This window comes from Schistocerca piceifrons, chromosome 1 (assembly GCF_021461385.2).
Source record: "Schistocerca piceifrons isolate TAMUIC-IGC-003096 chromosome 1, iqSchPice1.1, whole genome shotgun sequence".
Taxonomy (NCBI): Eukaryota; Metazoa; Arthropoda; class Insecta; order Orthoptera; family Acrididae; genus Schistocerca; species Schistocerca piceifrons.
In genome coordinates, this window is record NC_060138.1 from 752,831,665 (window position 1) to 752,849,220 (window position 17,556).

At 37.4% G+C, this 17,556-nt stretch overlaps 1 protein-coding gene across 2 annotated transcripts in view; it reads right to left on the reverse strand.

Moving 5' to 3' along the window:
* LOC124712003 (differentially expressed in FDCP 8 homolog A) overlaps positions 1-17,556 on the reverse strand; it is a 94,061-nt gene that overhangs the window by 44,804 nt on the left and 31,701 nt on the right. For both annotated transcript variants that reach the window (XM_047242302.1, XM_047242294.1), the window contains one exon: positions 14,791-15,032. In XM_047242302.1, the coding sequence (XP_047098258.1) occupies positions 14,791-15,032 (242 nt within the window). The remainder of the gene's footprint in view (positions 1-14,790; positions 15,033-17,556) is intronic.

Below are 17,556 nucleotides of genomic sequence, written 5' to 3' on the forward strand. Positions count from 1 at the left end.
GGGAAATGGCAGCAAGGGTTAGAGAGGCTGAACGAAATGTGTTTTGCTGTCAAGAGAGTAATTCATGAAGCTTTCAATGAATACCATAGCAGACTACTGGCAAATTATTTTTCACAAAACCCAAAGAAATTTTGGTCGTATGTAAAGGCTGTTAACAGCACCAAAGTTTATGTCCAGTCACTAGCAAATGAGACAGGAACTGACATTGAGGGTAGCAAAGCAAAAGCTGAAATGCTTAACTTTGTTTTCGAATTTTCCTTTGCAAGGAAAACCTTTAATAATTGCCCCAATTTAATCCTTGTACCACTGAAAAGATGCTTGAAATAAGTATTAGTTTCAGGATGCTGAGAAATAGCTGACATCTTTAAAACTAAATAAATCTCGAGGGCCCAATGGAATCTCTAACAGATTCTATACTGAATTTGGGGGCAAGTTAGAAAAGTGGCTAACTATAATCTATCATGGATCCCTCAAACAAAAAACTGTGCCAAGTTCAAGGAAAAAGGCAAAGGTCACACCTGTTTACAGGAAGGGTACTAGAAGTGATCCACAAAATTACCATCCAATATCCTCGACATTGATTTGTTGTCAAATCTTAGAGCATATTTGAGCTCAACCATAATGAAGTATCTCAAACAGAATGATCTCCTCCATGACAACCAGCATGGATTCTGAAAATATTGGTCTTCTGAAGCCCAACTCACACTTTTCTCACATAAAATACTGAAAAAATTGGATCAAGACAGTATTTCTCGAGTTCAAAAAGCATTTGACACAGTACCACACCTACACTTATTGTAAAAAGTATGATAATATGGGGTATCAAGTGAAATTTACGACTGGATTGAGGAATTTTTGGTAGCAAGGACGCAGCATGTTATCTCGCATGAAAAGTCATCGTCAGATGCAAAAGTAACTTGGGGTGTGCCCCAGAGAAGTGTGTTAGGACCCTTGCTGCTCATGCTGTATATTAATGACCTTGCAGGCAATATTAACAGCAACCTTTTGGGTTTTTGCAGATGATGCAGTTATCTATAGTGAAGTTCTGTCCTAAAGAAGTTGAGTAATTATTCAGTAAGATCTTGATAAGATTTTAAAGTGGTGCAAAGATCGGAAACTTACTTTAAATGTTAAAAAATGTAAAACTGTGCATTTCACATAACGGGAAAAAAACATAGTATCCTATGGCTATCATATCAATGAGTCACTGCTGGAAATAGCCAATTTATACAAATACCTAGGTGTAACACTTTGTAGGGATATGAAATGAAATGATCATGTCATCTCAGTTATGGGTAAAGCAGGTGGTAGACTTTGGTTTATTGGTAGAATACTGGGGAAGTGCGATCAGTCTATAAAGGAGACTGCTTACAAATCACTTGTGTGACCGTTCTAGAACATGGCTCAAGTGTGTGGGACCTGCACCAAGTAGGACTAACACGGGATATTGAACGAAGACAGAGAAGGGCAGCACTAATGGTCACAGGTTTGTTTGACCTGTGAGGGAGTGCCACAGGGATACTGAAGAAACTGAACTGGCAGGCTCTTTAACATAGATGTAAACTATCCTGAAAAAATCTAACAAATTTTCAAGAACTGGCTTTAAATGATGACTCTAGGAATATACTACACCCCCTACATATCACTCAAATAGGGATTGTGGTGATAGGATTAGAATACTTACAGCACGCACACAGGCATTCAAAGAATCATTCTTCTTGTGCTCGATAAATAAATAGAATGTAAAGAAACCCTAATAATAGATACAAGGGGACATACTCTCTGCCATGCACTTTATGGTGGTTTGCGGAGTGTAGGTGTAGAAGTAGAAGATAAGGCTCCATCCTTCTAAGGGGGACTCCATAAATACTATAACAGTTTAGTGTACCAAGTGGAATTTTGTGATCCATACAATCAAAGGCTTTTGAAAACTCGCTAAATATAACAACAGGCTAATTTTTCCTGTCTAGTTCAGGACTTCATTTGTAAGGTTTCCTGTGACTTTCTTGGTCAATGATCCTTTACAAACATCAGACTGGGAGGCAGTTAATAAGTCTTGTAGAATATTCTTGCCATGGGCCACTTAATTGGAAACATTTTAAAAGTCTATAAGTAGGGGAAACTGATATATAATTAGAAGGTATTTAGTTATCTCCAGTTTTATATACACGATTAGTACAGTACATTAAGTCTGCAAGGAAATACGCCCTGTGTCATTGGCTGCTTTTAGAAACAGCTTATGGCTACCCCAGCAACTTTGCATAAGATTTTGAGACTCTCCTAAAAAACACAATCATAGTCACAAGAATTACCACTCTTTAGCAATCTAATGAATTTTTTAATCTCTTCAGAAGTTTTACATCTGAAACTAATATCTGTTGATGGTGTATGCAGTGAGTGTCAAAGTAAATGTAACACATCTTTATTTGATTGTTCACTAGTACACGTGTTTGCTGCCACTGTAAGGAAGAAATCATTTAATTTGATGGCTCTTGATTTCTATTAGCCATTATTTCTGTCACAGCTATTTTCTCAGAATTCAGTTGCATTTGCATTGCAATTTTGTTTTTTGTTCCATCATCTTTTTTTACCTATGACTGTTTTACGATTTGTGCTTAGTGTATTAGTTTCAACTATTCGATAGAAGACTGTAGGATTTTACAATCCTGTTGGCAACATAGTTTCAGCTTTTCACCACAACTTGTCCCCTGAATGAGGTAGTGTACACTCTTCTTGCTACAAGATACCTTAGTCCCAGGAGACATCCATACCTTGGTCCTACTTTGTTTAATTTTACTATTCTTTGTTTTAGGGCATAACAAGATTCAAAGGTCTATAAGAACATGTTTAAGAAAGAGTTATATGTTTCATCTATACTTCTGCTTTACAGATATTTCCATAGCGTCCTTCTCATGACACCATGATCGAATCATTGTTTAAGATTCAATAAAATGGGATTTTTCTTCTTTTTTCTTAGCCTAACTCATCATCATATTTTATTATTAACAATTGACCATGATGGTCAGACAAACCATTGACTATTGTTTTTACATCTAAATCACTGAAGGTAGTTGGGTCTGAAAGCAAACTGTCGATGGATATTGCTTGATATCCTTCAGCCCTCTGCAAGAACTTTACTTTGGGTAATTATTCAAAACTGCACACAAAAACTCTAGGTCTCCTTGATCGGAATTATTTGGCACAAAATCAACATTAAAGTCTCTACAAACAATGATTCATCAGTTAAATAAACAGAGCCTTACTAAAACTGCATCTGGCTGCTTTATAAAGGTTAAGATACTGACAGTACTACTACCTTTTGTGTTTCCTGATCCACTACTGTGACACAGCATTCAAAGAGAACTTCAACATAATAATCATTGACCTGACTAACATGACATATGCTGTTGTTGTGGTCTTCAGTCCAGAGACTGGTTTGATGTAGCTCTCCATGCTACTCTATCCTGTGCGAGGTTCTTCATCTCTCAGTACCTACTGCAGCCTACATCCTTCTGAATCTGTTTAGTGTACTCATCTCTTGGTCTCCCTCTATGATTTTTACCCTCCACGCTACCCTGCAATATTAAATTGGTGATCCCTTGATGCCTCATAATATGCCTTCCAACCGATCCCTTCTTCTAGTAAAGTTGTGCCACAAATTTCTCTTCTCTCCAATTCTATTCAATACCTCCTCATTAGTTATGTGATCTACCCATCTAATCTTCAGCATTCTTCTGTAGCACCACATTTCGAAAGCTTCTATTCCCTTCTTGTCCAAACTATTTATCGTCCATGTTTCACTTCCATACATGGCTACACTCCATACAAATACTTTCAGAAACGACTTCCTGACACTTAAATCTATACTCAAAGTTAACAAATTTCTCTTCTTCAGAAACGCTTTCCTTCCCATTGCCAGTCTATATTTTATATCCTCTCTACTTCGACCATCATCAGTTACTTTACTACCTATATAGAAAAACTCCTTTACTACTTTAAGTGTCTCATTTCCTAATCTAATTCCCTCAGCATCACCCGATTTAATTTGACTACATTCGATTATCCTTGTTTTGCTTTTGTTGATGTTCATCTTATATCCTCCTTTCAAGACACTGTCCATTCTGTTCAGCTGCTCTTCCAAGTCCTTCGCTGTCTCTGACGGAATTACAATGTCATCGGTGAACCTCAAAGTTTTTATTTCTTCTCCATGGATCTTAATTCCTACTCCAAATTTTTCTTTTGTTTCCTTTACTGCTTGCTCAATATACAGATTGAATAACATCGGGGACAGGCTACAACCCTGTCTCACTCCCTTCCCAACCGCTGCTTCCCTTTCATGCCCCTCAACTCTTTATAACTGCCATCTGGTTTCTGTACAAATTGTAAATAGCCTTTCGCTCCCTGTATTTTACCCCTGCCACCTTCAGAATTTGAAAGAGAGTATTCCAATCAACATTGTCAAAAGCTTTCTCTAAGTCTACAAATGCTAGAAACGTAGGTTTGCCTTGCCTTAATCTATTTTCTAAGATAAGTCGTAGGCTCAGTATTTCCTCACATATTCCAACATTTCTACGGAATCCAAACTGATCATCCCCAAGGTCGGCTTCTACAGTTTTTCCATTCGTCTGTAAAGAATTCATGTTAGTATTTTGCAGCAGTGGCTTATTAAACTGATAGTTCGGTAGTTTTCATATCTGTCAACACCTGATTTCTTTGGGATTGGAATTATTACATTCTTCTTGAAGTCTGAGGACATTTCGCCTGTCTCATACATCTTGCTCACTAAATCGTAGAGTTTTGCTAGGCCTGGCTCTCCCAAGGCTGTCGGTAGTTCTAATGGAATGTTGCCTACTCCCAGGGCCTTGTTTCGACTCAGGTCTTTCAGTGCCCTGTCAAACTCTTCACGCCGTATCATATCTCCTATTTAATTTTCATCTACACTCTCTTCCACTTCTATAATATTGTCCTCAAGAACATCGCCCTTGTATAGATCCTCCAGTTGATTAGAACTGGGTTTCCATCTGAGCTCTTGATATTCATGCAAGAGGTTCTCTTTTCTGCAAAGGTCTCTTTAATTTTCCTGTAGGCAGTATCTGTCTTAACCCTAGCGATATGTGCCTCTACATCCTTACATTTGTCCTCTAGCCATCCCTGCTTAGCCATTTTGCACTTCCTATCGATCTCATTTTTGAGACGTTTGTATTCCTTTTTGCCTGTTTCACTTACTGCATTTTTATATTTTCTCCTTTTATCAATTAAATTCAATATCTCTTCTGTTACCCAAGGATTTCTATTAGCCCTCGTGTTTTTACCTACTTGATCATCTGCTACTTTCACTATTTCATCTCCCAAAGGTACCCATTCTTCTTCTAATGTATTTCTTTCCCCCATTCTTGTCAATCATTCCCTAATGCACTCCCTGAAGCTCTCTTCAACCTCTGGTTCTTTCAGTTTATCCAGGTCCCATCTCCTCAATTTCCCACTTTTTTGCAGTTCCTTCAGTTTTAATCTGCAGTTCATAACCAATAGATTGTGGTCAGAGTCCACATCTGCCCCTGGAAATGTCTTACAGTTTAAAATCTGGTTCCTTAATCTCTGTCTTACCATTATATAATTTGACACCTTCCAGTATCTCCAAGCTTCTGCCATGTATACAACCTTCTTTTATGATTCTTGAACCAAGTGTTAGCTATGATTAAGTTATGCTGTGTGCAAAATTCTACCAGGCAGCTTCCTCTTTCATTTCTTCCCCCAAATCCATATTCCCCTACTACATTTCCTTCTCTCCCTTTTCCTACTATCGAATTCCAGTCACCCATGACTATTAAATTTTTGTCTCCTTCCACTATCTGAATAATTTCTTTTATCTCATCATACATTACATCAATCTCCTCGTCATCTGCGGAGCTAGTTGCCATATAAACTTGTACTACTGTGGTAGGCGTGGGCTTCGTATCTATCTTGGCCACAATAATGTGTTCACTATGCTGTTTGTAGTAGCTTACCCGCATTCCTATTTTTTTATTCATTGTTAAACATACTCCTGTGCATTACTCCTATTTGATTTTGTATTTATAACCCTGTATTCACCTGACCAGAAGTTTTGTTCCTCCTGCCACCGAACTTCACTAACTCCCACCATATCTAACTTTAACCTATCCATTCCCCTTTTTAAATTTTCTAACCTACCTGCCCGATTAAGGGATCTGACATCCCAAGCTCCGATCAGTAAAATGCCAGTTTTCTTTTTCCTGATAACAACGTCCTCCTGAGTAGTCCAAATGGGGGACTATTTTACCTCCGAAATATTTTACCCAAGAGGACGCCATTATCATTTAACCATTAAGTAAAACTGCATGCCCTCAGGAAAAATTACGGCTGTAGTTTCCCCTTTCTTTCAACCATTCGCAGTACCAGCACAGCAAGGCCGTTTTGGTTAGTGTTACAAGGCCAGATCAGTCAATCATTCAGACTGTTGCCCCTGCAACTACTGAAAAGGCTGCTGCCCCTCTTCAGGAACCACACATGTCTGTCCTCTCAACAGATACCCCCCCTCCATTGTGGTTGCATCTATGGTACGGCTATCTGTATCGCTGAGGCATGCAAGCCTCCCTACCAGCGGCAAGGTCCATGGTTCATGGGGTGGGGGGGGGGGAATAACTACAATTTTTTGTAGATATAACTTCTTCTTTCCTCTTCCTACAGACGTATGACAAAAACTTGTATTGAAGACACATCTGTTCGTATTCAGTGTGGTGCTCTGAGAAGCACAATATATCTTACGGCATTTCATTTGCCCTCTTATTTTCAGGTATAGACATTGGAAGTTCATTCTTTTCTTTAAGAGGCTTCTTGTGTTTCAAAGGAAGATACTAAATGAGTGATCAGAATGATCAACTGCCTTTCCAAGTGCCAGTGTTTTATTTCACTAGTAGTTATTTGATATGAAGCTATATTTATTCTTTAGTCCTATCTGCTCAAAAGGGGCCTAGGAAACACAACTGGAAATCAACGTGGGATAGGATGTATACTGCTTTGTCAGACTGGGTACTTCTCGCAATGAGACATGTGAGCAGCCTATTCCCAGAAGCATCCAAAATGCAAATCATGTTGCGTATGATGCATACAAAGAAGAGACAATGCATTAATCATACCAATGTGTGAATATCAATATTTAATTTCTATTTAACTTCTTTACAGTGTTGATTCAATTAGAGAAGCAGAAAATACAGAATTTCTGAAAAAGACTGTAGAAATTAAGATCTTATGAAAGGCATAGTTACAATCTCTTGCAGAAAATGAATATTACATTTATGATTACAATATTGTCCACAGTCACCACCAGTGACACACTGAAATTGTTAGTAAACTTTCTCAGGATAGTTTACATCCACCTTCAAGAGTTTTCCGGTTCAGTTCCTTCAATATCACTGTGACAATGACCCATGGATCAAACAAACCTGTGACCATTCGTGCTGCCCTTCTCTGTATATGTTCACCAGCCCACATTAAGTCTATTTGGCATGAGTCCCACACACTTGAGCGATACTCTAGAAAAAGTGATTTGTAAGCAATCTCCTCCATAGACCGATTGCATTTCCCCAGTATTCTACCAACGAACTGAAGTCTACCACCTGCTTTACCCACGACTGAGCCTATGTGGCCATTCCATTTCTTATCCCTACAAAGTGTGACCTCCTTGGAGATGTGAGTAGTGAAAAAGATGGAATAGAGGAAATCCTGTGATATTAAAGCGAAGGATTTTGTTTTAGTTAAAAGCTACAAGTGCTTGGAGCAAATAACTGACCAAGAAATTCTTTTGTAATTGTTAACCTGACACACCTATAAGCAGCATTGATGGCACATTTGACCACAGAGAAAGCCAAATTGTCTAAAGATGTTCACAATGGAACAGAGTTTCAATTAACTCTGGGCTACAAGGGTTTACTCAGGAACCCTTGAATGTTAAGGGGGTACAGTGGAACTTGGGAACAGGTATTGGAAGGATTGTTTTAGCAGGGTGAACTCTGAAAGGAGCAAGCGCTGAGACCAAGAATCAAGTCATTGAACTCGTAAGCCCTGGTTGGGCGGGGGGTGGTTCAGGTAAATCAACTCAGCCTTAGCACAGGCACACAAGTGCTACAGATAAGGTGTCAAGGACCTCCGGCATGTAATATGTTGGAACAATTTATTTGAACTTGATCGTTGAAGGTGTCCCAACTGGTTGCTGAGGGGTTCCAAAGGGCTACTGAAGATCCTTTACTTTTTGTCACCTCCATGTATATGGCTCGTAGTCAGTTAATTGATAATTTTAGGAGGTGGGAGCCAGTAGCAGCTCGCCTCCTTGACTCATAGAGTTGGAACATAATGTATCTTTGCATAGGAAAGAAATGGGATAAATATTTATCCTTAGTGGCACTAATGAAATAGGTACGATTGGAGTTATAATCGTTTTTTTGGGGCTGAAGAAGGAAGAACTCCCATAATCCCTCCTGTATGATTAACAAACATCACGCCTTCAGGGTGTGGGGACAAGTTCCTTCTGCACTGTTGTTCTGAAATGGGATGTGAGATAATTTACCTATCTCTGTAGCTGTCTTCTTTCACTCTTTTGTTTCAACTTGCATGACCTGTAGCATCCTTTCTTTCCTGGCAGTAAAACAGTCTATCAACTTTCCTGGCAATAAAACAGTCTATCAACCTTCTTATCATCTTCATTTGTGTGCAACAATAATTCTTCTCAGTTTCCATTAATTGCAGGATCCCTGAATTATCGTGATAGGTAATGTTGTCCAGAGTCTTTCAATAGGGTCATTCTTGTACAGATGTTTCTGGAATAGTCAAAACTTCTGGAGAGGATATAATTGAAGGAGATATCAGAGTTATTCAAATTAATGGAACATGTCTTTAGAAAGATCAAAAACCTAAGAAATAACACTTAAAAATAAAGAAAATGAAGGTTTATTTTTTCTTGTCATGTTTTGCAAAAGACCAAAAGTTTCAGAGTTCTACAACATTCATTTAAAACAGAGCATCAGATACTGCATCAAAGAGATAGATATGTACTTTGGTGCCTAAAAAAACAATAAAAGGTAAATCAAGTTGTTTGGTTTAAGAACCACAGTGGTAGGATACTTACCTGATTGAGAACATAAGCAAGTATTATAATAATTATATCTAAAAACAAAGATGAAGTGACTTACCAAATGAAAGCACTGGCACGTCGATAGACACACAAACAAACTCAAACATACACACAAAATTCAAGCTTTCGCAACAAACTGTTGCCTCATCAGGAAAGAGGGAAGGAGAGAGGAAGACGAAAGGAAGTGGGTTTTAAGGGAGAGGGTAAGGAGTCATTCCAATCCCGGGAGCGGAAAGACTTACCTTAGGGGGAAAAAAGGACGGGAATACACTCGCACACACACACATATCCATCTGCCCAAACTCTTTGTCTTTAAATATGTCTGCTTGTGTCTGTATATGTGTGGATGGATAACTGTGTGTGTGCGCGAGTGTATACCCGTCCTTTTTTCCCCCTAAGGTAAGTCTTTCCGCTCCCGGGATTGGAATGACTCCTTACCCTCTCCCTTAAAACCCACTTCCTTTCGTCTTTCCCTCTCCTTCCCTCTTTCCTGATGAGGCAACAGTTTGTTGCGAAAGCTTGAATTTTGTGTGTATGTTTGTGTTTGTTTGTGTGTCTATCGACGTGCCAGCGCTTTCGTTTGGTAAGTCACATCATCTTTGTTTTTAGATATATTTTTCCCATGTGAAATGTTTCCCTCTATTAATTCATATTATAATAATTATATTTAAAAGATGTCAAAAGAACAATAAAAATATTTGCTTTCAAAAGTAGATGATAATGATATAATTGAAATATAATTATACAAGACTACAATGAGAACTTGATATAATGAGCTGAATGTGGTACATCCAAGAAGTAAGCATCTTTAAATTTGGTATGCAATGCTACACTTTCCGGTCACATTACTGTGACCACCCGTTAAAAGCCTGAATAACCACCTTTAACAGTGCGGACCACTGTGAGATATATAGGAAGGGAGTCAATGAGGTTTTGGGAGGTACCGACAGGGATGTAGAACCATGGCAACTCCAATGCTTTGGCAAGCTGTGCTAGGCATATCAATTGAAGATCCATGGCATATACATCCTGATCAAGGTATTCCCACAGATTCTCAATTGGGTTTAAATCCAGGGAGTAAGGTAAACTCATTCTAGCACTCTTCAAACCATGCACTCACACTGCGAGCTGTGTGACATTGCACTGCACTGCACTGCACTGCACTGCACTGCACTGCACTGGGGTAGATGCCACTGTGCTGAGGGAAGACACACTGCATGCAGGGGTGGACATGGTCCCCAAAGAATAGAAGCGTATTTGTATTGATCCACTGTGCCTTCCAGAATGACTATATCACCCAAGGCAATGCCAAAAAATCATTCCACAGACCATACTGCTCCCTCTTCTGACCTGGGTCCTTTCGACAATTGTTGCAAGAGTTTGCCATCTGTCCAAAGGCACATAAAACATGATTCATCTGAAAAGTCCACCTGTCACCACTCACTGGGTGTCCAGTTGCCTTATTGGCATTGTAAATTCCAGCCTTTGTCACTAATGAACGGCAGTCAGCATGGGTGCATGAATCATGCACCAGCTGCAGCAGCCGATTTGCTGCAATGTTTGCTGAAGGGTCACTGAGGAGACACTGTTGGTAGCCCCTTGGCTTGTGTGGGTAATCAGTTGGCCAACAGTTGCACGCCTATAGCCCTTGCGTATCTCCAAAGACATCATTCATACCTGTCATTTATGGCTCATAGTGCACTAAAATTGCCTCAGTGCAGGTTTCGGATAGTCCCATTTTGGCATGCACATCATAGTTTAACCACAGTGGCATGCAAACAGTATATACAAACTTAGCCATTTCAGAAATGTTTCCACACGTGGCCCAAAGGCCAATGATCATGCCCTTCTGGATATCAGATAAATTACTGTGTTTCCACATTATGATGACAGCTGCATTGTTCCGTGTGTCCTCACAACATGCTTTATACACCCTAAACTGCCAGTGCTGCTACCTGCTGTCTGTGTGTGCTTATTGCACACTGATGTCAAACACAGGTAGTAACTGGACCATGTAGTTTCCATGCATAAATGATACAAGCAAGACTTATATGTTTATGGGGGTAGCATATTTGGGGGAACTGAATTAAAACAAAAAAGATCTACACGAAATCTTTACAAAACATATAAAGAGTAAAATTAAATATTGTCCTGGGTTGCTTATAAACACATCATTTTCTGCTGAGGTACAGAAGACTGTGTTTGAAGTCTGTGTTCACTAAAACACTTCCATCTGAATACTTTTTAAGGCTCTTCCAAGATGATGCAGCCATTTGCACCCAATAACAACAGCCACACTTGTTATCCCCAGCAGTTAGGTAACCACAGTTGGCAACTACTGTATGTCATACAGAAGAGGGTCTCTGAAGACTCACCAAGAAGTAACACTTGGATAGTTAAGACATGGAGTGTAAAACTGATTCGTATCTTTGAAGTGCCTCTTATTCTAACAGTTTGATCTGTGGTTTGTGTTGTGGATGAATATGTAAAAGTCTGAAAGTCTGATATATTAATATTTGCACTGACAATAAAGCAGTTCTTCATAACAGTTGCTATCCTGTATTAAGAAAAGAATACAAAGGAATCATAAATTTTACAGGCAGCTGTTTCTGATGGAGCTAGGCTTCTAAGACTGCACTAAGATGGATGCATATGAGACTTCTACACAAAATGTGGGAGATTGACTAAAATTTTATATCATTATAACCTGACAATCAGGAACCAAGAGGCTAAAAGAATGCACATGAACAACTGCTGCTAGCTACTTCAAATTTAACATCACTCATAAACTTCCCTACCAAGGTTGCACAAAATACAGTAGAACACCTATGTTTGATATGCTTTTGTACAATTACAATTTAATACTGGAAGCTTCTGGGTGACAATCAATGTGTGCTTTTTCTCATTTTTTTTAAGGTGAAAAGCCAACACATGCCTACTATTTAGTAGAGGTAAAAAGAATGCACATAAACTACAACTGCTGCCAGCTACTTAAAATTTAACATCCCTAATAAATTTCCCTACTATAATTGCTCAAAACAGAACACTTGGGATAGATAATGTCTTTGTACAACTACAATTTAATACTGGAAACTTCTGGGAGAAAATCATTGTATATGTTTTCTCTCTCTCCTTTTTTTTATTTATTTTTTATTTATTTTTTATTTTTTAAAGGTGAAGTTAGGCAAACAAATGCCTACTATTTAGTGCTTAGCTTGTAAGATGATGGCCTGTAGTCTGACACCTCACATAATGCCGCCCCATGTAATGTTCAAAACAGTGATGCTACATTTAAAGTTAATGAAAAGAAAGAGGAAAATGGAGAAAGTGTAAAAATGGTTGTTCAAATAACTAATGAAGTGTCATACTAGGAAAGCATCAGGGAAACCTTGTATTATGGCAGGTATCAGCACATCCTAAGAAAGAAGAATAGGCACCCAAAATTTAGCCAGAATAAGCAATTATCCAAAAGTACTTTTGTATGGCAAACAGTCCTGTTACATATTCCAAAAATTTGTACAAATATCTCTGGTGTATGCATGTTTTGTCTGAAACTAGATGCTCAACTGATAAAATAATATTAACATTTTAAGTAATTACTTTAAAAAAAATAGATGAAGAAATGTGTTCTAGTAGTTCAGAAGGGAAAGGCGTACACTGAAAAATCAGTATGAAGCAAATTTAATAAAACTAAATACTATCTCACATTTGGGTCATACTTTTGTTAACAGGAGAGGTCTGAAGTTGTGAAAGCATCTCACAATCCATGATTGGTAACTCAACTGGCAACAGTGTTACTCATAAAAAACAAGGCACCAGGTTTGCAACACCGTCCACTATACAGTTTTAATTCGAATAAGAATAATTACTTACTGGAAGTCAAAAATATTGAGTAAGGAAAGTGTCGAAAACTCTATTTCACGGTTAAGATTACACAAGACAAATTCACATAATACCAAAAGATTTTTTAAAAAGTAATAAAATATTAGCGAAACTAAAAAAATCAGGAGTTAATGCATCACCTCAAGAAAATTGGGAAGGCAGATTTTACTGTAACATTATACTTCTACACAAGTTAGAGTGAGATGGGATTGTGAACAGGGCATTGCAGTGGTTCAAATCTTATTTGTCGGAAAGAAAAGAGAGAGTTATTCTAAATTCAAATGGAAAAAAAAATCATTCTCGGACTGGAAAAAGATTTGTACAGGGGTCCCACAGGGCTCAATTTTGGGGCCTTATCTTTTTCTGCTGCACATAAATGGTTTACCTTTAAGCATTGATGTTCACTCCATTTTATTTGCAAATGACACCTCGGTCTTCATTGAAAATGACAATTTAGCACAAATTCATGGTACTGCAGAAATTATAATGGGAAACTTAGAATTATGGTTTCACCATAATGGATTAAAACTCAATGTCACAAAAACACAATTAGTGCAGTTCAGTGCTAAAACATCAGCATCTCCCACAAAAATAGTGCATGGCGATCAGGAAATGACTGAAGCAAATTATGTAAAATTTCTACGTCTAAATCTTGACAAAAATTTAAGTTGGAAGGCACACGTAGACTACTTAGCAACCAAGCTAAATATCCTAGCTTACGCGATGAATCTCTTATCTGGTTCCACCCTTATGGATATCAGGAAGACAGTCTACCACAGCCACTTTGAGACTATAATTCGATGCAGAATAATTTTCTGGAGAAACTCAACAAACAGCCTGAGATTACTCTCTTCAAAAGAGAATCATAAGAAACATGTGTTTAGTCCAAAAAAGAGCATCATGTCAGCCATTATTTAAAAAATTAAGAATACATTTACAACATTTTTATTTTCATATATAAAAATCAAAACTCACTTGACAATTTTCATTTCAACCACAATTACAGTACTTGTCACAGACACAGTTTCAAACTTCCGTCTCATAACTTAAAACTTCAGCTCAAATACCATTGTACACGGGATTAAAAATGTACTATAAATTAAATAACACATATCTGTTAAATATGGAGTTTGTCCCATTAAAAAGATCATTATTTAATACACTAGTGGAAAAATGTTGTTATTCATCTGAAGAATTCATGCAGGACAGTTTGGCGATTTGAAAAGAAAAGAAACATAAAAAATATGTATTGTATAATAAGTTGTTAATATAGTGTATAAACTGTATTGCAAGCTGAAAAATGACCATAAGTGTTATATATGTTCTTGTTAATTGTTCATGTCTAAAAATTCAGAAATACCTGCTTAAATATGGTAATTATTATAATCTTATTTTTTTAAAAGTAATCTGACGTGTCTCCAATACAAAAATCTTTGATTTGTAACTGTACGTTGTGAGATGAATAAACTTCATTCTACTCTTTCTTTTAACACACACTTTTTGGCACTACATCTGGCAAAATGGAGATAAAACAATTTTTCAATGTGTTACATCTCAGCAGCATTTTGTTCTAATTCAACAGTTTTCGGCCAAATATGGTGAAGGACGGAAAGTATGATTATATCACTCACAGTCTTTGTTGAGAGGGAACTCCATGTTACGAGGATGAATATATGACAGCCTTTCATAAATTTTTCCTGAATTAACTCTTTAAAATTTCCTGGCATTTCTTTTCATTAATGAAACACAGATCATAAAATTACCTTCACAAAACCAAGTTCTTCAACAAAACCAAATAATCTTGGATTCAGTTCTTCCAGATTCAACAAAGGCCGCTTAATCATTAGCTGGAGTAACTGCCTTGAAGCGCGACACACAGGTCTTTCCTCAAAGTCCCAGTTATGGATAACTCTTGCTGGTATTACAGCCATGGAATTCCAGTGGCAGCTTGGACAGTAATAACAGCCATCATAATCACACAGACGTGGCTCCACCCAGCTGTTTTCTGTTAACAATACGTATTCTGTTTAATAAAGATATAATTTGTGCATCTATATTAATGTTTGCATTCAAGAGGCATAAAGTAATACATGAAACTAAAATACAGGAACTTTTTTATTTCTTTTAAAAAACAGAAAAAGCTCAACACTAAAGCAGCTAACTCTATGCAGAAATTGAAACATTATTGAATCTTTTGCACAAGTTAACTTACACAGCATACTATGCTAACTACTTCATACACAGATGTTTTTAACATACAGATAAAATGCTCTTGTAGGCAATCTTCAAGCTTCATTAATTTCCAAGCATGTAAGTCTACATCAATAATCAAAACACGGGATACCTGACAATCATTCTAAAATTTGCATATTACATTACCAAAGAAAATAAAATGTTTTCTTAACCCATCTTTTTTACAAGTGTAAAATAAATATACTCACATCTATTGGAATTGTTCATTACAGTAGTAAAGGAAAAAACTAACTGGTGTCAGTTTGCATTTATCACGAATCTCACGCCCAGCTCAAAGTCCCAAGTGACTGGAAAAAAGCAGGCGTGACGTCTGTGTGTAAGAAGGGCAACAGAATGGATCTGCAAAATTTCAGACCAGTATTCCTAACATCAGTTAGCTGCAGAATCCCGAGTAGAAAAAGGTGAGATTATGTTGATCTGTGGTAAATGGAATAGCCAGCATTTTGTGGACATCTCAGGTTACGGTTTTACCATCTTGCATGCTGCCTTGCACTTGTTACTTGACTGATCTATGATGTTACCATTAGCTCTTTTTTTAGCTATACTTATACCATTTCTATAATATGACTTCAGATTAAGATGCACTGACTTGTATGTACTATTGCTAAATGACATTTCACAGTATGACTTTAGCAATATTTTTAGCTTATACAGATAAGGAGCATACCAATTAGTTATGAATCCTTTCCTGTTTTTCTTTGAACATGGCCTCTGGGTATTTTAGTAGGGCAGCATTTATTAAAAAGGTGGCTATTATAGTACATTAGAAATTTTCATATGCTTCACAAGATGACTGATACACTTTGACAATGGAGCTCCAGTCAAAAGTCTGTAGATAATGTCTGAAATTTGTTGTGTGTACATCAAGCAGTAGTCTCATTGTCCCAGATTCAGCCTTATGTTTGTGAATGTTTCCAACTCCAGACAGTCTCTGGAGTTGGCCATCATGGTCAGATAACAATGGCTCAATGACATTCAAGTGAGTCTCCTGTTTACGTATACCTGAAATGATATTAGAGGGAATCATTTTGTCTGATATTTTTATCAATGATGCAGTAAAAAATTTGGTGTTTCTCTCACTCTTTCTCTTTAGCTGATGAAGACTGTGGCTGAATGCTTTGTGTGTCTTTTAATTGTGCCTGACTGCAACTTAACATGTCTTCTTTACAGTAAGCAGCAATCTATCTTTTCCTAAAATGCTGATATTCCTGTGTGGAGTTTCCATTTGATTTTGCCGAACGGCTTAATATCACCAATGATTAATACTCTATTTGTCTCATATTTAGGTAATAATAGTAAAAGTTTTTCCATTAACTCTATAAAATCCTTAAGTCTGTTTTGGATGGATAGTATACAGACATTACAATCACTTTGCAGTCATGGAATTGGATAGCAGCAGCTTCAAATTTTCCTTCTACAGTTAAATGATTAATACCTATAACTTTGGCTTTCAGGACAACGGTTCTTCAGCTAATATTGCTACACTGTCCCCCTTCATATTCGGAGATCTATAGTAACCAATTAAGCTTGTGTGGTCAGCTAGGGTGTATAAGTTACATTCTTCTTCCTTAAGCCAGCGTTCATTCGGACACAATATTTAAAAAAAATATTTTGTTATGAATATCACCAACCAGAGCTGTACATTCAGGTGGTATCAGGTCACAGATCTATTATGCAGTTCTGGTGAACCCAACTTAGACATTTCCTGCTTGTCATGATTTCTGTTTCATTTACTTTGAAATGCTTTATTCTCAGTAATATTACCTATACCTATTAATGGTACCTCTACTTTTTCTTCAGTTAAATATGATTACATCATTAAGTGCACAGCGTTCACACACACACATCTAAGGTGTCTGGTTGATCACTGTGTAATGTTTCTCTTCTTCTCCTTTTCTCTCTCTCTCTCTCTCTCTCTCTAAAAACCCTCATGATTATGATCTGGAGTGACTAGTTAATTCCTGATGCTGAAGAGGGTACACAGACCATTTATTTTATTCACTTAAATTACTTTGTCCTTCCTGTAAACATGTAGTCCAGGCTGGGTCTGTTCATCCTAGCTCACATTGCTAACATCTATTAAGTTTACACACCTGAATTTTTCATGTAGTTTTTGTAGCACTGAATTGTGTGTCTATATCTGTATTGACACAAGACGACTCTGGAAGATCGTACTGTATTGGTACGTTTGTTATGAGAACACTGGTGTGGTGTAATTATGGCAATAATTTCCTGTAACTTTGCAGTGCTGACTAGCTTTCATTTTTGTATAGATA